The 23,104-nt window shown below is 36.3% G+C and overlaps 1 protein-coding gene across 4 annotated transcripts in view; it reads right to left on the bottom strand.

The window, feature by feature from the left end:
* LOC128638563 (uncharacterized) overlaps positions 1-23,104 on the bottom strand; it is a 431,654-nt gene that overhangs the window by 109,711 nt on the left and 298,839 nt on the right. For all 4 annotated transcript variants that reach the window (XM_053690591.1, XM_053690590.1, XM_053690593.1 and 1 more), the window contains 6 exons: positions 13,863-13,952; positions 13,533-13,759; positions 10,843-11,914; positions 1,515-1,628; positions 1,037-1,123; positions 188-280 (listed from right to left, as the gene is read on the bottom strand). In XM_053690591.1, the coding sequence (XP_053546566.1) occupies positions 188-280; positions 1,037-1,123; positions 1,515-1,628; positions 10,843-11,914; positions 13,533-13,759; positions 13,863-13,952 (1,683 nt within the window). The remainder of the gene's footprint in view (positions 1-187; positions 281-1,036; positions 1,124-1,514; positions 1,629-10,842; positions 11,915-13,532; positions 13,760-13,862; positions 13,953-23,104) is intronic.

The following is a 23,104-nucleotide window of genomic DNA, read 5'->3' as shown; positions in this document are numbered from 1 at the left end:
ATTGAGTGAATTCACACAAAGATTCTAGATCACTAGTCATAGGTCTAATTCCTATGTTGTTTAGAGAATTGATTATGCAAATTACTAAGCCTGGTATTTTGTTTTCTCAACAAAGATGGCAACGTTAGTTGGCAGGTAAACAGTTTTAAATATTTTCATAGGAAATATACAGATGAATAATGGTCACCTTAGCTGTGGGGACTTCAGCCTGTAGTTGCAGAGTGTTATCATTGTTGGATTCTGTTGCTTCTGAATGTGTATTAATATTAAGTTCTGCCACCTAAATAAAACAGAGAATGCAATGATGTAAAAATAACATGATATAGTTAAATATATACACACAAAGTTCAATGAGACAAAGACTGACAGTACATATTAAAGGGAATATACAGGTACAAATTAAACATTTGTCTTTCAGATAATTTTAAGAGACTTTTCAATTTACTTCTATTACCACATTTACTTTGTTCTCTTGGTATCATTTGTTGAAAAGCATACCCAGACAGGCTCATGAGTAGCAATGAACTACTGGGAGCTAGCTGGTGATATGCCTTTTGTCATTGGCTTATCAGATGTTTTTAGCTAGGCCCCAGTAGTGCACAGCAACTTAGCAACTTTGGAGCTGATGTTAACCAATGATACCAAAAGATTAAAGTAAGCTTGATAATAGAAGTAAAATAAAAAATATCTTAACGTTTCATGCTCTATCTGAATTAAGATAGTTTAATTTTGACTTTCATATCCGTTTCAGTTGTTCTCATTCTTTGCTTACACACACACACAAACACACACATATATATCATCAGTAGCATCCGAATGAGGAAGGAGGAGGCCGCTTGTGTTTGGCTCTTTTCGGAGTCGCATTTTTTCTTGTGAAAGCGCAACACACTAAAATCTGTGCAAATCCAGATCTTAGTGTGTTGTACTTTCACAAGAATAAATGCGGCTCTGAAAACAGCCAAAAGGCATGAGCTACCTCCTTCTTCTAAATGCACACCCCTAATATTTATATTGAGAATATGAATAAGAAAAATACCTCCTGTTTTTGAACTTGAACATCCAGGATCTTCAAAGCAAGGGAGCTATTGTCTAGAATTGCTGGACTTTGTGAATGGTGTTCAGTCTTAAATAGAAAAAAAAAGTATGCACAAAAAATTTAAATTAATTTCTATTGTACCCTTTATATTTAGGTTTGTAATAAAAATTTAGGCAACCTCAAATATTGTTGTCTAGAAACACGCCTGGGTATCATTTATACTTTGTTTATAAATATAACTGTTAAAAATAAATACATATTATTATAATTTAGTTGCGCAAACACATGCTGCAGTGGTTAAGACACAGGTTAATGATGCCATGGTACATTTTACAATACATAATAATAATATATATATATATATTTTTTTTTCTCTAAGCACACTGAGCAAGGAGTCCTCATCTGGTTGCCCCTTTATTCCCTTTTCTGTGTGTAATATATATATATTATCCAACTCCTGTGCCAGGGGGGGCATTACCTCCTGTTTTATTGTAACATCTAAGGATTCCTCCTGTTTTTTGGTGACATCCAGGTTCTCCAAAGTAAGCAAACTCTTTTCTAGAACTGCTGGAGTTTGTGAATGGTGTTCAGCCTTAAATAATAGAAAAAAAATTTTTTTAGAACATGCAGATTAATTAAACATTTTTTTTAAACAGACACTATTCATTGTAATTGCTGAATACTCTGAGTTCCCAACGTGAGTAAATTAAATTATAATTCCAAAGATAACCAAAATGATTAACCAAAGCTTCTAAAAATTATAATCAGGCAAGCTTAAAACAGAAATATATAGGCATGGAATGTAAAGAAAAAAAAAGCAAGGATTTAAATGATATATATATAAATAATTGATGAAATGTGTATTGCTACAGTTATCACATTACCTGAAACTATTTTAACACAAACAAGGAAAATATTTAAAACTAAACAAGGAAAATATTAACTCAATCGTTGCAAACTTAGCTGTTGATTGTTTAGTATAAAAAGCTGAAAGTTTAGCAAACACATTGCACTGAGACCCCATCCCTATAGGTATTCCAATCGATCTCAAAACATCCATCATCGGTTTTCCCATGATATTTTTTTAAATCTCATTCAAAAGCTATGCAATACTGAAAATAAGGTACTTTTGAAACCCATGCCTAAAATGCCTCACAAAATAGTGCCCAAGGCTAGGATATACCCATAAGTGAGTACCTACTAATATCATACAGGGTAAGCACTTTCCTTCTTCACCTACCTCCTGCGAAGGCAAAGAGAGGACTAGTTTCCAGTAAGGTGACAGTGGTTTTAATGGCTCTTGGAGTTTTGGGATCTTTGCTTCCTCCTAGTGGCTAAGAGTATAATTCCCAGGAGTAGTTGATAGTGGACTCTCACCACGTCTTTGGCCTCCTTTATACTTGATATTGTTGGGGTTTGCATGTTTTTCTTACAGTTCACAATTTAAAGGGACATTAAACCACTAGGTACAACTACACTAGCAATGTTACCACTCACCATGCTATTGTTTTTCGTCCTGTGCCTGCATCTCCCTAGCTCTTCTCTTATTTGAACCCTTTAAGCGCTGGTTAATATAACTTTGCACCTTCACACTGGGTGACACCATCTTGGAGATTTAGTATTTTTGTATTCTGTAACAGAAGTGTTGCACATTCACAAATCACTGATATTTTTGTCACCTTGACAAGGTGTGTAACGCACTTTAGTTTAGCATGCACAATAAAGCACAAGAGCTGTACGTTTTTGCAGCAGTTGAATTGCACTATTATTCCTGAGGGCTCTTTCTATATTTATTATTTCACTTTAAATTCTGTCAAAAAGTCCAAAAATATAATTATTGCTTTCTATTGTTTAAGCTAACCCAAAGTGCAAGGTACAGCTGACAGAATACAACTATACAGGAGTACTAGATGGAGGCGCCCAGTGTAAATATGCAGAGCTTTACCAACTGGCTTCTGTAAGGGGTTAAATCAAGAGAAATGGCTTTAAAGAGAGCTGCAGGTATAGGAGGAAAACCCATAGTATGATGAGTAGTATCCGTGTTACTGTAGTTGTACCCAGCAGTTTTATGTTACTTTAACAAACACTATTGAAACCTAGTAACAAAAGGGTGCAAAAGCACTACACTAGTGTTAGGGGAGATGCTATTGTAATAGGATTGAATTTCCTTAGCTGTAGTGCTTATGCATGGATAGACTTGAAGACAAAATCAACATAGAAGTTGAACAGAAGTATGCATTTATATAGCACTTCACCCTCCCAATAAATAACTGTAATTATACCATCAAGTTGGGAGATATGATTAGGTGATAGAAGTTAAAATATAACCTTTATTGGTTTATTTAAAATTGGAGAACAAACAACAACAACATAGAATTTAAAAAACGCAAAAAGTTTTAAACTAGTGGAGCTTATATTGGCTAACACGTAGACGTATTGAATATTATAGTGATCATCAGATACATTAGGGGGTTAAATATCGTTGTGTTGGGGTTAGTATGATATCTAGATTATCAGCTAAATAATGTGGATCCCCAAACCAGAATTAATAAGGTCACCCCTACTTATAAGGCAAATATTGTCATATAGTGTCTTTTGTCAGTGGCTCAAATATGTAAAAGGTAGATTAGTTGTGTATTTTCACTTACACTGGATAATAGATTTACTTAGCTCTGTGTGGATACCATAGCCTTTGTATTGTTTACCAATAGTTTTTGGCACATGATCTTTTATCATAGGTTCAAATTAGTACAATTACAAACGTTTTTTGGCACAAAGTATTTTATCAGTGGCTCATATTGTTCTATTATAACGTATGATAGACCATTCTTATTGGATTGTTGAACAACTTCTAGTATGGCAGAGTATCTCTTATCAATGATTCATAACATCCACTTGTTACACGATTGTTTTAAACAAACATATATTGTTAGATTTTAAATAGAAGATGGTTATCCTTATGTATTTAACCAACTTAATATATTTTTGTTATACTGTATTGGTGCTTATATTAACGTGCACAAATCTGTAATATCCAGTAATTGGATCCCTTGGTGATATTCTAATATTCGATATCACATAGTATAATGTTATGTCTCTTGTCAGTGGCTCATAATGTCCACTTTTAAATAAGAAATCAAAAAGATTTTTTCACCAGCTAGTGTTGTCGTTTTTTGTATAAATTTAAAAGATTATTTATAATGACATCTAATGTGATGTTAATACTTGATTCGATTGTCATAAAATTGCACTTTGCTTTGAGTGTGACTTTAAATCTACAGGTTGACACTGTGATATTATCAGTTTTACGCCATATAATTATCTAATTATCTGCTTTTAAGCTTACAGAAATACTGGTCACTTTCAAAAAATGGCGTTGAGCCTGTATTTTGGCCCGTGTATATTTAACTTGACTTTTTACCCTTGTTTAATAATACTGTTCCAAAGGCTCTATTACTGTATAGATAGATAATAAAATTGAAATTTATAGGGAATAATAGGAGCTCTTAAGTAATCTGTTAGATAGCACTGTGGGCTTGAAATTATTTAGCAGGCAATCTTGAGTAGCACAGGGAGCTTACCTGTTGTTATCTGTATGTATTAGTGCACAGTTATTTCAGATTTTATCAAGCTGCTACTTAATAACTACCATCACAAGTGAACTTTGTATCGAGTGCTGCTGTTAGCCCCAAGTAAGTGTCAAAAGTATTTACACACTGCTCAGATCTGAGCTACCTTATTACAACCACTACATTTAAGTTAGCATTTGTTTAACGTATTAGTATATAAACCACTGTTAGGATTGTCAAGGACAACGTATCTGGCTCACAACAAACTAGGTATCTGTTGGCTAAGTAGTAACACTTTGTATTAAAGTTAAATTCTACGGTAGTAATAAAGTCTCCTAAGTATTATAGGTCTGGGCCCATATTGGGAATTCAACGGTCTAAACTTTTTGCACTATTAAAATAGATAGGGGTTGACAAGAGGTCCAACACCCTCCCCTGACATGTTTCACCGTCTAGGTTGCGGCTTTTTCGAACCTAATTTGAAACCTAATTTGATTAAAAAATAATTATTTTTTTTTAAAATCAGTTTTGTAGAACATGTTTACGAAGAAAATATGATCATATATATGTTAATAAATTTTTGCGATGACGTATTTATACATTTTGAAAAACTTTAAATAAAAATTAACACAACATAAGATGAAGTATTAGTTGCACCATAAATAGATATAATTTAAGTTAAAAAAAAAAAAAAAAAGAAACAACCCTGAGCTGTGTTTCAATGTCTGTGTTCAAAGGCTGAGAAAACTGAAATCAATTTCAATATACAGAAATTATATGGCTCATTTCCCTAGACAATACTCATCAGAAATGAATTTAGACCCAAATGGGTGATGGACAGGATTAGACTCCTCCTACTTCAATATAAATGGTGCTGCTCTCCAAGATATGAGGATAGAGAGTAAGAGATAGCCAAGATATATAAATTGCTGTATTTGAGATTTAATTTAAACTATCTTGGCTCACCCTAGCCAATACTCACAAACCATCATGCAGTGACAGAGGAGGATTAGAAAATAATGACAATATGAATGAAATAGGACACCACAGAAAGTGTATACTTTCCAAAGTTGGTGTCTGTTGTTTGACACACACTTGTACAAGGAAAATGTTAATGTCTTCCAGATTGTTGCCTTACATAACACAGATGGTGTAGCATCCACAAGTAATCTGGGCAGGACTAGATTTATTATACCATTCCATATAGATTGGATGATTTTTTTTATGCAGAAAAAAAAATAAAAATAAAAATATATATATATATATATATATATATATATATACAGTACTTTAATATTTATGCCCAGAAACAACTGCCTGAAGGACTTTCCTAAAATAAGCTTGGAGTTTTAGTATTTTTGCCTTGAAAATTTGATCAACAGAGGCATCTGGTAGAATGGGCGGTAAACCGTTTAGGAGGTGACTGACCCACCTCCTAGTAAGATTTATAAGAATTGATAGCTTCAACCAAGAAGCTAGCAATACGGCAGTAGCCTTCTGACTCTTTCTAGAACCAGAAAAAAGAACAATCAAGCTAGCAGATGGTCTAAAATCCTTAGTAGCCTGCAGATAGAACTTCAAAGCTCGACCACATCCAAATTATGGAGAAGCCTCTTCTTAGAATTCTTTGGATTAAAAAAAAGGGGGAACAACAATCTCATGATTGATATTATCAGAAGAAATCACCTATAAAATTTAGTTCTCAAAACGGTCTTATTTTGATAAAAAAACAAGATAAGAAGTCTTACAAAAAAGAGCAAACATTTCAGAAACTCTTCTAGCAGAAGAAATAGCCAAAAGAAACAAGACCTTTCAAGAAAAAGCTGGATATCCAAATTATGCATAATGGTTCAAAGGAGGAACCTGCAAAACTCTCAAAACCAAATTAAGACTCTATGGAGAAGAAATTTGTTTAATCACAGGCTTAAAGGGACAGTCTGCACCCAGTATATTTTTTGTTAAACTACTGTTAAATGCCATTTAAACATTATTTAGTGTGTCCCTCATCTCTCTGCTTCTATGAAGTGCAGGAAAATTTTAAATAATTATTGCTCGTTCGCAGTTGAAAATGGAAGTTAAGCTCCGCCTACCGCTTGGTGTATAGTTGTATATGTCTAGTTGTGGCCATTCATAATCGATTCGTAAATAAGTTTTAATGCATGCACAATTGATACAGAGAAGTGTTGCTGCCTAACCATTCCCCAGAAACTGTAAGTTAAAATTTTTGTTTCTGCTTTGCATAGCGCTATATTGTCATAGCGGTAAATGCAGTGCCGCAAGAGATGTGAATAGTGTGAGCAGAGGGAGGCTGCTCTGCTGCAGGTAGCAAAATGTTAGGAGGGGAAGGGGGATTTTCTATGGGCACAACTTTAATATCACTGGCAAACCCTATCACATCTTGCAAAAACGCTCCTGTGCTCTCTGCCTCTCAACTCCAGCAGCTACACGGAACGACTTTTGTGAAGGGAGCTGCAATCATATCAGATCCTTTACTTGTAATTCCTATATCTGTTTCTTGTCACAGCCAACAAGCTGCTCCAGACCTTGGTGTTGACGCTTAAATAATAAATCACTAAAGCTACAGATAAGCTTCTTAATCAGTTTCTCTTTGCGCACGTTATTGGTGGGAAAAGAGATCGAACTGGAGCTTTTAGACTTCAGGAGGACAGCCTGGCTAGGAAAGGGAGGGGGGCATTAAAATAAAAGGGCTGACAGTGTATTAGATGGTTGGAAACTCCTGATACACTTGATCCATAAGAGATGAATGCTGACTTCACATACCCATATGCTGTTAATACTGTATGTTGTGTCTTGAATGTCAAACTGCACTGTTGCATGTTTTATCTTTACAGTTGTGACCTCCTTTCTATATTTACCTTATCAGTGGCAATACTATCTATTCCACTAGTTGATAAGCCTGCCCAGAGGGCCGTCTGTGTGTTAAAAATGAACCCCCCCAATCTACAAAAAATAAAAAAGTAAAAATACAGAAAAAAAATAAACAAAGCTATCCAAAATAATAAAATTAAACCTAAACTAAAACTCCTATAAAAATAAAAAATCCCCCCCCCAAATAAAAACACCCCCTAATCTAATACTAAACTACCAATAGCCCTTAAAAGGGCTTTTTGTAGGGCATTGCCCTAAAGAAATCAGCTCTTTTATATTAAAAATAAACAAAGTCCCCCCTAACAGTAAACCCCCACCAAACCCCCCCAAATAAAAATAAAACCTAACACTAATAAACCTAAACTACCCATTGCCGTTAAAAGGGCATTCAGCTCTTTTTCACTGCCCTTAAAAGGGCATTCAGCTCTATTTCACTGCCCTTAAAAGGGCATTCAGCTCTTTTGCAATTTGCCCAAAAAACCATAATCTAAAAAACAAAACCCCCAAAAATAAAAAATAAAACCTAACTTTAAAGCCCCAAAAAGGGACTCACAGTTTCAGAAGTCCAGCGGAGAAGGCCTTCTTCCAGGCGGGTCTATCATCTTCATCCACAGTGAAGGCGGCGCAGAGCGGAGGTCTGGAACAGTCTTCCCAGATGTGGCGATCCTTGGCGGTGGTCATCTGTGGCGGCGGTCTTCGTCGGCATGGAGGCTCCTCTTCATCCAATGTCTGTGGTATACTAAATATTGAATGCAAGGTACCGCAATCAATTTGGGGTACCTTGCATTCCTATTGGCTCAATTTTTCAAAACAGCCAATAGGATTAGAGCTACTAAAATACTATTGGCTGTTCAAAACAAAACTGAGTAGTACAGGGAGGTGGGAGGACTTAAAACTCTTGTTGGCTGTGAAACAGTAAACAGAACTGACTGATGCCATGGTTTTCATCTCTTCAGGATAAAGCAGTAATTGGTTCTATATTACTATACTCCAAAGACAAATATAAAATTCACACAGGTAGAAAAGAGAAGGATTTCAGGCAGGGTGGATTTGATTTAAAGCATGATGGTTTCTACATAAAGACTCATTCTTGCTGGTTATTATAATCTTAATTTATAACCAGATGAAAGCTTCATTTTAAGAATATAAACTTTTCAGCTTAGTTTTACAGTTATATCAGATAATCATTGATTTTTTTCTATTATATAAGAATACCTATATAAATAATTATGACATTATTGTGAGGTGAATTATCTCCAGTTTAACAGGTTAATCATCCATATTTGGATAGCTTTTCTGCTTTACTTTATACAATTTAAATAGATAAATTTAACTAAAACAGTAAAATAATAGGTTTTACTGCTTGACCCTCCCTCCTCACACCTAGGTCCTTGTGCAGATGTATTCCACTGTAAACAATCTTCTATTCATTAAACTTCTTGAAAATTAGCACTTACAAGGTAAGGGTTTGATTCTATGTATATAGATTTGCAGAGGAACTAAACTCTCTCTCTCTCTCATATGTTTATTTTCGAACATGTTTTCTGTGAACAAAAGGCATTTTATTTTTTACATACACAAACTCTCAGTTTTGAGAACTGCAAAACCAAGCATCATTTAAACTGGAAAGTCGTTTAAAATTGTATGGTCTATCAGAACCATTAAATAACCAAAATTGGCTTTCATGTCCTTTTTAATGGTATATCAAACCCACAAAAATTATTTTGTGATTCAGAGAATACCATTATAAAAAAGTTTCCATTTTACTTCTTTGATGAAGAAAACCTAGGTAGGCACCTGGAGCACTACACGGCAGGAAATAGTGCTGCCAAACTGCTGTTATAGAATGCTCCTAAGCATATGCCCCTGCTTTTCAACAAAAGATACTAAGAGAAATTGATAATAGAAATAAATTAAAAAGTAGTTCAAAATGGCATGCTCCATCTGAATAATGAAACAATATTTTTGGGTTTAAAATTCCTTTAAGTTTAAAGTGATTCTAAAAGTATAATATAAGGGTTTTGTCCAATATTGTGTTATTAAATCTTTATATTTAAATTAATTTATTTTGTTACACTACAATAAGTTAGTGCTTAATAGCAAAGAGCATGAGCTCTTTAAAGCTATTTGATGCTAGCACTCATTTGAATACTGATTTTGCACAGCAAGTAATGGATGTAAAAAAAGCATTTTTATTTAAAGAATGATCAAACTATATAATCATCGCTGTATACGGTAATAATATGACATGATTTTATTCTATTGCTGTGGGGGGGAATGCCACTTGAGGTGCATGCTCACTGATGTGAGCCTGCAAGCAAAATTGTAGACCACTGCTTCCTACCCTTTCCACTACTGCCGATGTGTTTGATTAAGATCACCCCAGGCTGATCTTACCAGTGTGACTGGCAATCCCTACTCAGGTGATAGGGCAGCATTGCACAAGTATCTGCTCATGCAATGATAACAATGGACTGCAGCTAGATGCAATCCCAGGTGGATAGGCTTTCTACCTGCAAACCTTGTCCGTCCGGAGAATGATAAACCTGACCCTCAATATTAGCGGTCTTATTGACTGCATTGTTATATTATTCTGTTATCCCCCTGTTTTTTCTAGTGATTTGTGTATTTTAATGTAAACACTTAATAAAGCTGTTTTGTGATATAAGCTCAGAAAAACAATACACAAGATTATAAATGCTGCACATTTGTCTATTTAACCATCATACAATGTTAGATATTGTCTTACAAACAAGTTATAAAGTTGGTAGTTAAAGTGATTGTAAACATTAATGAATTGAAGCCCAGGATCAAAAAACAATGTAAAAAACAGGGACACTTTAATTCATTAAAGTTTACAAAGACGCTTATTTTTAAAAATATTTACCTTTGCGTTACGGTAAACATAACGCCAATCTTCCGCCCACATCTCCTGCTTTCTTTAGCATATGGATGAAAAATCCGTCTTCCTCCAATTGTTGTGTGCCCCCTTTGACATCCAGCTTGTGGGGCATGCAACGATTGGAGGAAGTCGGATTCGTCCTCCATATGCTAAAGAAAGCAGGAGATGTGGGCGGCAGATCAGTGTTATGTTTACCATAACGCAAAGGTATTTTAAAAAATAAGTGTCTTTGTAAACTTTAATGAATTAAAGTCCCTTTGTTTTTCAGATTATTTTTTGATCCTAGGCTTTAATTCATTAAAGTTTACAATCACTTTAAATCATCTAAGCTAGACAAATCAAATACATAGCTTTGAGATTCATAATAATGTGTTTTTGATATTTAAATTCCCTTTTTGTTTTGGTTATTTTCCAATACTGTTAGTAGGTTAAGAATATTACGTTACCTCTTTGGTAGTGATGTCTTGAGAGCTATTAGTCTTTGAACATTGCATGTTATAAGCTCGCACCAAATTCAACAATGCTCTAATGCAGGTTGCTAGTGAACTGGGAAAGTTCAGCATAGGGCGTAAGTCATTTGGTTGCCATTGTGAAAACTCCAAAAAGTTACCATCCTTCATCTTGTGGCTCCAGCATTCAGCCCAGTCCTCTTTACGTATATGCCAAGTATGCTCAAAATAATGTAAGAAATTTTCAGAAGCCATACTTTTCAATTCATCAAAGTATGAGTTGTAGATAGATGATGTTTGCGAATGAACTAAGTTGTACATTAGCTTTTTCAGGGTCTCTTGAGTGCGTGGGTCTTCCTCTCTTATTTGGTGGTACAAGACATCTAGTGCGTGAGCTTGACTCATACGAACACAGCAAGACGGTAGAAGATCTTGAATTTGGTCAAGTTCCTTCAGATCTACTCGTAGCACAATAACCTCTATTCGCTCTATTATCTCTGGAATACTTTGGGTAAGGCAAACCACCATTTGTAGGACAGGTTTAGTGCTCTCCTTATGTGTTATAAAATAAGCACATTCTCTACCATTGCTTTCATTATCCTCGCACAAGACTGTGTAAAGATCAAAACTTTCATTGAGCATTAGTGAATGTCCCAAAAATAACATTGATGGAAAATTTTCCAGCAAATTCATTGCTTGAGATGTCATAATAAACACACTCTCTAAACAAAATGTTTCAGGGCAAAATACCAGCTTCATTTTGACCATGGCATCATCTGAGAGTAATATTTCCAATTCTTTAAGGAGATCACACAAATTAGGCTCCAAAGCATTGCTCCATTTCATGAGTTCCTTTATATGATGAGGTGTGATGAAACAATTAGCAATATTAGTTATCAATGCAGCAAACTGAGGCCTGGAGGTCAAACTACAATGGCTGAAGCATGTATCAAACACATGTGGGTCCAGTACATGGTTATGCTGAAGATGTTCCTGGCTAATAACTAGACAATGGTTTTCTGTAGAAAACTGCACTGTAACAGAAGCAGAACATGGCAGCTGCATTGTACTGTTGAAAATGAATTGAAAATAATTATTAGTGCACATTTCGTTACAAAACACTCTCAAGCATACATCACCTTATTTATATTCTCTTTTATACTTCTTGCACATTTATATATGTTATGATAATTCAGGAGAACAACACATTCAGAAGAATTGATGAGCACCACTAATCTTAATTCCTGCCCTATGCCATTGATCTACACTTGACTTGAATGACTGTAGGAAGGGGAAATAGTGGCAAAAAAAGTGGTCAGTCTTAGCAAGGCACTTTATAAGATCTAATTGATCATAGTCTATTTCATGTATTTTAAAATAATTTCTCCAAATATCATTCCATCTTTGTCTGTTCTCTCTTTTCTGTTTATTTAATCAATGGGCAAAGAGTAAAGTGTTTAAAAAGTTACTTTTCTAGTTAATGTACCACAACTTTGAGGCATATATGTGCAGCCACCAATCAGCAGCTCCTGAGCCTACCTAAATTAAATTAGATAATAGAAGTAAATTGGAAAATGTTTAAAATTACATGATCTATTTGAATCATGAAAGAAAAAAATCTGGGTTTCATGTCCCTTTACACAGTTAGTTTCTCAGCATGATCTATTTGACAGACACAACCATTTTACACTTCTCCCTTCTAAACTAAAACATAGAAGAACTGCCAGAAGATATACAGCACAAGAATGAGGAGAATTTTGAATCTGATAAATAACAGAAAGCTCTATGTATACACTTCCCATGGAACATAGCAGTGTGTTTACAATTAAAGGGAGTCCTAGACACACAACTATGATACCGATCTGTATTATGATTCATAAACAAGGGCAGAATTTTCTGTGAGGTTGATTCCAGTTGGGATGAAAACTCAGGATTATACAGACTATTATAAAGGCGCAGAATGCTGGCAAACACAAATTGATCTCACTAGCCCTCATTTCTGCAGTTACTACGCAGGTTTAAACCACTGAGTAAAAGTGCTATAAAGCTGAAGCTTTTTCTTGTGCAAAAAAACAACTTATATTTATTTTTTTTATAAAAAGGGACAGAAACAAACATTTGTGGAAATAACTAGACAATGGCTAAATGCAGCAAAGAAAATGGTGGTGCACATATACAGACCCAAAATCCAAAATTACAATAAATAAAAGGAACATACAATCCAAATGCCAAGTTGTATTTCAGAGCAGGGCTGTTTATAAACAGGGTATGGCAAACAGAAAACAAGGTACAGCCAGCCAATAAGCTGAGCACTGCAGCCTCCAAGAGGATTGTGCTGTATGGGGCAGAGGGTACCACCTGCATGTTTGTCACAGTGTACATGGGTTGCTGTATATAGGAAACGTTTGCAAGATTACAGTCAGGGTGGCTGGACCATTGAATCAGTGAATATTCTGTACTGAGATGGGTCAAATCTTTTTTCCTAATTTGTGTAACAAACTCTTCAGTTAGAGAAGAAGTTTAACCTACGGCAAATAGAAATTAAACTAACTGGCATCGGTAGGACATAAAGAGGTAGTGCCTATCACATCAGATGTCTGGGAGGCATTTTTACTTACTCCAGTTGTCAGAGCCAATCTACCCACAAGTGTTGATATGGTTGTATGAAAGAGTGACATTAATCTTACCTGAAATTAAGTCTAGGCTGGTGTTGCTCCCCTGTGCCCTTACATAACAGAACGGCTTGTTGGTATCGAAAATGATGCAGGTCAGCTTCTTCAATGTCAATGAAGCGAGTGACTTTAGCAATTTTATATAAGCATTTATTTTCCTTACAATATTGATCAAAAAACTCACAGAACATATCCCAACTTTGGAAAATCTTTCCTTTAAGATGTAATTGCTTGACAGGTCTCTAAGGGAAAACATATATGTGCACATTTTAGTCTCAAGTAGTATCTGATGCTGCTCAATAAAAGAAAATTCCCTAATTAGCTTTATATATTGATAAACCTTACCTCCTCCTGGATTAATATGCCACACGAAGAGACAGGTGAAGTGGAATCAGATGTTACACAATGACTTGAATTCATTTCACATCCTGCAGCCTGAAACAAAACAGTGGAATTGTATAATTATATTGTTAACATTTTGTATAAATGTGATGCACTTATTAAAAATAAACAAAGCACTTGCCCTTTCTTTATTTTTTGCACTAAGGCAGCTAATGTAAGTATTCAATGTAGCATAGAAATCAGTGTTTCTCAGTTCTACCCTGAATCAGCTCTAACGTGTCAGATTGTATTTCCCTGTATGGCTAGTCAGCTGCTTATTCAGTGCTCGGATGGAGAAAGACTTAGAACCTGGTCAGTTAATGACATTTAATGACATTTAAGGACTGGAGCACAGAAATGCTGATATAAAGTTTGTCACAGGGAATTTGCCAGCTAAAGTGTATAGCACTGTGGAAAGGTATCACGTGCCAGATATAAGGTCACAGCAAAATATTGCTGGGAAAATACACCATGGTGAAATGTGCTAGGTAAAGTTTTCTCTACCTAAGTATGCCATAAAATATTTGTTTGTAGGAGGAGGCGCTGATTCATAGAGAGTTCCAGGGGATTTCACTATGTGGATCCCTCAATGACTTTTATAAGCAATACAAAGTTTTAAATGCTCTTGAGAAAGACGGTACTACTGTTAAAAACGCGTTGAGCTTAATAAAGCTGTTTTTTAAACATATAGAGCTGGTGAATCCAGTATTATTCTGTGAGTATCTACACTTATTTACATGGTGTTTGGGAGCACTATGCCAATGGGATATTTTCCAACAGACACAGGAGTTACCATTCCCTGACAAAGCTTCTGAGGAAATTGTGGGGTCCACATAGTGAAATCCCCTGGAATTCTCTATAAATCAGCACCTCCTCCTACAAACACATATCGATTTAACAGCCTTTGGGAGAGACTGTTGGAAGGCAGTGGTTCTAATCAGAGGGGAGTGCATATCCGTATTGTATACATACATTAATGCCATAAAATGAGCCCGAGCTTTGTTTTTTATGTGATAAAAGGTGCAAAAAAGTAAAAATTAAACTTGTATGGAGTTTTAAGTGCCTTTCCAATTTACTTCCATTATGAAATTGTGCAGTCTTTTTATATGCTACTGAGCATGTGCAGGATTTCAGAGTGTATATATACATTAGTCTGTGATTGGCTGATGGCTGTCACGATACAGAGGCTGACAAATTGAAGTACATTTTGAAATTTGTCAGAGAAAATCTACTGCTCATTTAATATTCAGACTAAGTGCTAAGACATAGTCTTTTTATTATTCACTTGATTATGTAAATATGCTATATTTAATGCCTCTTCAAATTAGATACAAAAATGTTTTAAAATTAATATTACATCCCTCATTATATAGGTAGGTTATGTGTGTGTGTTCCCTATATGTCCATTTATTAATTATTTCTTGCTCTAATATTTTCAAAGATTTGCTGCATTTTCAGTTAGTAAAATTGATTTTCGAATAAACCTAAAAACATAAAACTATATCCGATACCAGTTAGAGACATATTCTCAAATACACACTTCTATTTTTTGTAAACTAATAATATTTAAGTGATGAATATTGCCTGTAAGGATACTTGTCACAAAACATCATTGAGAAACACTGAGATAGAGCATACAATTTTAAACAACTTTCCAAATGACTTCTATTGCCAAATTTGCTTAATTTTCTTTGCATCCTTTGTTGAAGGAGCAGCCATTTCACTACTGGGAGCTAGCTGAACACATCAGGTGAGACAATAACAAGGAGGCATATATCTGCAACTACCAATCAGCAGCTAGCTCCCAGTAGTGCACTGCTCCTTTTGAGCTTGCCTAGGTATGCTTTTCAACAAAGGATACCAAGAGTACAAAGCAAATTTTAATTTTAAATACTGCAGGTCATGAATTTATGTCTTTGCAGTGATTAAAGTTGCCACTAGGGGCACAAATACCTTGGAAGAAAGGATAAAAACACAATAATGCAATAATATAATGTAGAAATTTGAAAATAAATAAATGCATGTTCTCACACATTCCAAAGGAATGCATAGATAGGCCGTAAAAAATGACACACACAGCAGAAGCACTTCTAACCTGCATTAAAAATTGTGGAAATAATACAAAGGGCTTGATGATATAAACTTCACCTGCTCAAAGCTACTTTTTCTCGCCCTCTCTCACAGGGCTGCCTTGGTGCAATGATCGTAAAAAAAGGGCAGTCACTGAGAGTGGCGAGATGGCTCCTATTAAAAGTAATGAAGCTCGCTGGATAAGGACACTCTGCTCCTTAGTGTGAAGTTAGCAGGGAGAGCACTTTAAAATTAAAATCCTACAGCCAATATAACCCACATTATGCTGCTTCCTGCATAGAGCATATTACATTCGAATATATTTTAGTATGCATTTGTTTTTCTACTGAGAAAAGCTTGCCACCTTTTAGTTGGCGAGAAAAAAACATAATTTATGTAATAACTTACCTGATAAATTCATTTCTTTCATATTGGCAAGAGTCCATGAGCTAGTGATGTATGGTATATACAATCCTACCAGGAGGGGCAAAGTTTCTCAAACCTCAAAATGCCTATAAATACACCCCTCACCACACCCACAATTCAGTTTAACAAATAGCCAAGTAGTGGGGTGATAGAAAAAGGAGTAAAAAAGCATACAAAGAAGAGGAACTGGGAATATAATTGTGCTTTTATACAAAAAATCATAACTACCAGAAAAAGGGTGGGTCTCATGGACTCTTGCCAATATGAAAGAAATTAATTTATCAGGTAAGTTGTTACATAAATTATGTTTTCTTTCGTGTAATTGGCCATGAGCTAGTGATGTATGGGAGAACAAAAATACCCAAGATGTGGAAGTCCACAGAAGAGTCAATAGAAAGAGAGGGATAAAATAAAAACAGCCATTTTCCGCTGAAAAAATTAAATCCACAAATAAATATGTTTTTCTTATAAATTTAAAGAAAAAAAATTAAAAGCAGAAGAATCAAACTGAAACAGTTGCCTTAAGAACTTTTCTACCAAAGACTGCTTCAGAAGAAGCAAATGCATCAAAATGGTAAAATGTAGTAAATGTATGCAAAGAAGACCATGTTGCTGCTTTGCAAATCTGATCAACTGAAGCTTCATTCTTAAAAGCCCAAGAAGTGAAGACTGATCTAGTAGAATGAGCTGTGATACTCTGAGGCAGAGACTGTCCCACCTCCAAATAAGCTTTATGAATCAAAAGCTTTAACCAGGCTTGATACGAACCAAAGTCTAAACAAAACAGTGAATATCAGGAAGCTTAGCAATCTTTCTATGAAATAAAGCAGAAAGAGCAGAAATTTGTCCCTTCAAAGTACTTGCAGACAAACCTTTATCCAAACCATCCTGAAGAAACTGTAAAATTCTAGGAATTCTAAAAGAATGCCAAGAAAATTTATGAGAAGAACACCATGAAATATAGGTCTTCCAAACTCGATAATAAATCTTCCTTGAAACAGACTTACGAGCCTGTAGCATAGTATTAATCACTGAGTCAGAGAAACCTTTATGACTAAGCAATTAATTTCCATACCTTCAAATTTAACAATTTGAGATCCTGATGGAAGAACGGCCCTTGAGACAGAATGTTTGGTCTTAGAGGAAGAGGCCAAGGCTGGCAACTGGACATCCGAACAAGATCTGCATACCAAAACCTGTGAGGCCACACTGGTGCTATCAGAAACACATACGATTGTTCCATAATGATCTTAGAGATAACTCTTGGAAGAAGAACTAGAGGCGCAAAGATATAAGCAGGTTGGTAAAACCAAGGAACTGCTAAAGCATCCACCATCTCCGCCTGAGGATCCCTGGATCTGGATAGGTACCTGGGAAGTTTCTTGTTTAGATGAGAAGCCATCAGATTTCTGGAAGACCCCACCTCTGTACAATCTGACAAAATACATCTGGATGGAGAAACCACTCCCCCGATGTAAAGTCTGACGGCTGAGATAATCCACTTCCCAATTGTCTACATCTGGGATATGCACCACAGAAATTAGACAAGAGCTGGATTCCGCCCAAGAAAGTATCCGAGATACTTCTTTCATAGCTAGGCGACTGCGAGTCCCACCTTGATGATTGACACATGCCACAGTTGTGATATTGTCCGTCTGAAAACAAATGAATGGTTCTCTCTTTAACAGAGGCCAAACTTAAAGAGCCCTGAAAATAGCACGGAGTTCTAAAATATTGATTGGTAACCTTGCCTCTTGAGGTTACCAAAACCCTTCTGCTGTCAGAGATCCCCAGACAGCTCTGCAACCTGGAAGACTTGCGTCTGTTGTGATCACAGTCCAGATAGGACGAACAAAAGAAGCCACTTGAACTATACAATGATGGTCTAACCACCACCAAGTAAGAGAGAGTTGAATGTTGGGATTTAAGTATATAATTTGTGATATCCGAGTATAATTCCTGCACCATTGATTCAGCATACAAAGCTGTAGCGGTCTCATATGAAAATGAGCAAAGGGGATCGCGTCCGATGCTACAGTCATGAGACCTAAAACTTCCCTGCACATAGCCACTGAAGGGAATGATTGAGACTGAAGGTTTCAACAAGCTGAAACCAATTCCATTCGTCTCTTGTCTGTTAAAGACAGAGACATGGACACTGAATCTATCTGGAAACCTAAAAAGGTGGCCCTTGTCTGAGGAATCAAGAAACTCTTTGGTAAATTGATCCTCCAACCATGTCTTTGAAGAAACAACACTAGTTGATTTGTGTGAGATTCGGCTAAATGTAAAGACTGAGCTAGAACCAAGATATCGTCGAAATAAGGAAACACTGCAATACCCTGCTCTCTGATTACAGATAGAAGGGCACCGAGAACCTTCGAAAAGATCCTTGGAGCTGTTGCTAGGTCAAATGGAAGAGCGAAAAAATTTTAATGCTTGTCTAGAAAAGAGAATCTCAGAAACCGATAGTGGTCTGGATGAATCGGAATGGGAAGATATGCATCCTGTAAGTCTATAGTGAAAATATAATGACCATGATGAACAAAAGGTAGAATAGTCCTTATAGTCACCATCTTGAAAGTTGGGACTCTTACAAAATGATTCAAAAACTTCAGATCCAGAAATGGTCTGAAAGAATTTTCTTCTTTGGGACAATGAATAGATTCGAATAAACCCCCAGACCCTGTTCCTGAAACGGAACTGGAATTATTACCCCTGAAAGCTCTAGATCTGAAACACACTTCAGAAAAGCCTGAGCCTTCACCGGATTTGCTGGAATGTGAGAGAGAAAGAATCTTCTCACAGGAGGTCTTACTCTGAATCCTGTTTGATACCGTTGAGAGACAATACTCTGAATCCACTGATTTTGAACAGAATCTGCCCAAATGTCTTGGAATAATTTAAATCTGCCCCCACCAGCTGAACTGGATTGAGGGCCGCACCTTCATGCAGACTTGGGGGCTGGCTTTGGTTTCTTAAAAGGCTTGAATTTATTCCAACTTGAAGAAGGTTTCCAATTGGAAGCAGAGTCTTTAGGGGAAGGATTGGTTTTCTGTTCCTTATTCTGTCGAAAAGAACGAAAATCATTAGAAGCTTTAGATTTACCCTTACATCTTTTATCCTGAGGCAAAAAAAAACTCCCTTCCACCCAGTGATAGCTGAAATAATTGAATCCAACTGAGAACCAAATAAATTGTTACCTTGGAAAGAAAGAGATAGTAATCTAGACTTAGATACCATGTCAGCATTCCAATATTTGAGCCATAAAGCTCTTCTAGCTAAAATAGCTAAAGACATAGATTTAACATCAATTTTGATGATATAAAAAATAGCATCACAGATAAAATGATTAGCCTGTTGAAGCAAACGAACAATGCTAGACAATTCAGGATCTGTTTCCTGTTGTGCTAAGCTATCCAACTAAAAGGTTGATGCAGCCACAATATCAGCCATCGAAATGGCAGGCCTGAGAATATAGCCAGAATATAAATAAGCTTTCCTTAGATAAGATTCTAGTTTCCTATCTAAAGGATCTTTGAAAGAAGTACTGTCTTCCATAGGAATAGTAGTACTTTTGGCAAGAGTAGAAATAGCCCCATCAACTTTGTGGACTTTTTCCCAAAACTCTAATCTAGCCACTGGCAAACAGTACAACCTTTTAAACCTAGAAGAAGGAATGAAAGAAGTACCAGGCTTAATCCATTCCTTAACAATCACATCAGAAATAGCATCAGGAACTGGAAAAAACTCAGGAGTAACCACAGGAGGTTTATAAACAGAATTTAAACGTTTACTAGTTTTGATATTAAGAGGACTAGACTCCTCAATATCCAAAGTAACCAAGACTTCTTTTAACAAGGAACAAATATACTCAATCTTGAAAAGATAAGTAGATTTGTCAGTGTCAATGTCTGAGGTAGGATCTTCTGAATCAGAGAGATCCTCATCAGAGGAGGATTTTTCAGTATGTTGTCGGTCATTAGAAATGTCATCAATTTTATGAGAAGTTTTAAAAGACCATTTACGTTTATTAGAAGGCGGAATAGCAGACAAAGCCTTCTGTATCGCATCAGCAATATCATTTTTCATATAAACAGGGATATCATGTACATTAGATGTTGAAGGGACAACAGAAACTGTACTAGTACTGATGAAAACGTTTTCTGCATGCAAAAGCAGCTTATCATGACAACTGTTACATACTACAGCTGGAGATATAATCTTAGCTAACTTACAACAGATACACTTAGCTTTGGTAGAACTGTGATTAGGCAGCAGGGTTCCAACAGTTGCTTCTGAGACCGGATCAGATTGAGACATCTTGCAAAATGTAAAAGAAAAAACAACATTAAAGCAAAATTTACAATATCCTTATATGGCAGTTTCAGGAACGGGAAAAAATGCAAACAGCATAGCCCTCTGAGCATATAGAAGGCAAGAGGCTTATAGGAAGTGAGGTGAGAAATAAACTACATTTTTTGGCGCCAAGTATGACGCACGACACAAAAGGAAGTTGAAATTGTTTATGGCGCCAACATCCGGAAATTACGCAACTCGCATCATAACAGACGCAACCTCGTGCAAGGAAACCTGGCGTCAACTAAGATGCCAGAAATGACGAACTTGCGCCAAGAATGACGCAATAAATAACAGCATTTTGCGACCTCGCAAGCCAAATTTTGCCCGTGAAATTTAAAGAAAAAAAACTGTCAATTTGAAGAAAAAAAGGACTATACCCCAGGTAAGAAAAATAACTAACTGACAGTCTGCAAAAGGAAATATACATAGACCTGACTCATGGCAAATATAAGTAAAATACATATATTTAAAACTTTATATTAATACATAAAGCACCAAACTATAGCTGAGAGTGTCTTAAATAATTAAAACATACTTACTGAAAGACACCCATCCACATATAGCAGATAGCCAAACCAGTACTGAAAAAGTATCAGCAGAGGTAATTTTATATAAGAGTATATTGTCGATCTGAAAAGGGAGGTAGGAGATGAATCTCTACGACCGAGAACCTTTGAAAAGATTTCCCACGAGGAAAACCATAAACTCAATAGGCGATACTCCCTTCACATTCCTCTGACAAACACTGTACTCTGAGAGGAATTGGGCTTCAAAATACTGAGAAGCGTTTATCATAGAAGAAAAATCAAGCAACTTACTTTACCACCTCCATAGGGAGGCAAAGTTTGAAAAAACTGAATTGTGGGTGTGGTAAAGGGGTGAATTTATAGGCATTTTGAGGTTTGGGAAACATTGCCCCTCCTGGTAGGATTGTATATCCCATACGTCACTAGTTCATGGACTCTTGTCAATTACATGAAAGAAACTGAGATCTGCAGTGCGAAAATCTTTATAGAATTACGCTAGGATTAGAGACACATTTTCATATACGCCCATGGAATGCCCATGTTCAGTCCATTTTACAAAAAAACAACAATTACACTTTGCATTTTGTATTTATAAGTTCAAATTTCTGTGTGATTTTTGCACATCCAGTGTACTACAATTACAATTTACGCTGTGCATATTTAATTTGATTTATTCCTTTGAAAATTAAATCCAAATTTTACTTTTTTGTTAACATACGATTTTTGTTAATGAAGTTTGTTATGATTTTTGATGCACCTTAACAATACATTATGAAGCTCCTAGGCCATTTCTTATAATCCACTAATTATCCTGGAAAACATATCATCTTACCTCACATCTACAAGATTATTTTTTTTTAAATTTCCTACTGCTTCGATTGATGTGAGGTATGTCCATTTACGCCAACTGAACCCTGATCTAGCCCATTGTGGCCTACACTTGTGCCCCCAACACCCCCCCGCACAATATTCTGGGTCAAGCAGCTCTTGTTCTGCTATTAATATTAACACAAACTCACCAAGACTCTTATCATGGAGGAAACACATATGCTTGTGCAAGCCCTCTTACACAATCTAGAACATAAGCTAGATAAAAATCCTTTAGCCCTCACCATCACAATGAGGAATGCGGTCCGAGAAGAAAATACCAAACTCCCTGATTGCCCGGCTCCGGAGACCCTGTTCCCTGACCGGCTCTCAAGGTCTTCAAAAGATAACCTATATATACAATTGAGAATTGCGAAAATCTCTACACTCAGTTCAAGCCCTACTGTCAACGCAGTGCGAGGTTATGGCCCAGCAAAGTCTAAATTGAGCTGGTTGGGAGAAAAGTCTCGAGTCACACAGATTGTACCACTCCAGCAAATGTGCACCTTTGATCCCTGCTCTGGTCCGGTGGCAGGAGTGTCTTACCTCTGGTGGATGTCCGGGGAAGGGCGGCCGACTCCCGTGGTCAGTCCCCGAGGTACCTGGGAACTCTACCTCCGCCTGAGAAACTGACGGCATCGCATTCACTAAGCGTGTCAACGACTGAACCCCTACTAGCTTTGCCTGCCTCCTCCAATATGTTGCCCTCTCAGACGTGTCTTACATTTAAGCCCCAGCTCACAGGTGGGAAAAATGAAACCCAGCGCTCTCCATTCACTTCAGAGACACCGGAACCATGGCAGACAAAATCACCTCAGCAAAGGAGGGCAGCTGAAGGCTTGGAACGTATCATACTGGAAGCGCATCTGGGATCCCTAACAAATTGTAAAACAGGTGTGGGCTAACCTATATAAAGCCGTCCAGTAGCTGATCATCAATTATCAGCAGTAGTGG

The sequence above is a fragment of the Bombina bombina genome, chromosome 8 (genome assembly GCF_027579735.1).
Source record: "Bombina bombina isolate aBomBom1 chromosome 8, aBomBom1.pri, whole genome shotgun sequence".
NCBI classification, from domain to species: domain Eukaryota; kingdom Metazoa; phylum Chordata; class Amphibia; order Anura; family Bombinatoridae; genus Bombina; species Bombina bombina.
This window is presented reverse-complemented; position numbering and strand designations above follow the sequence as displayed.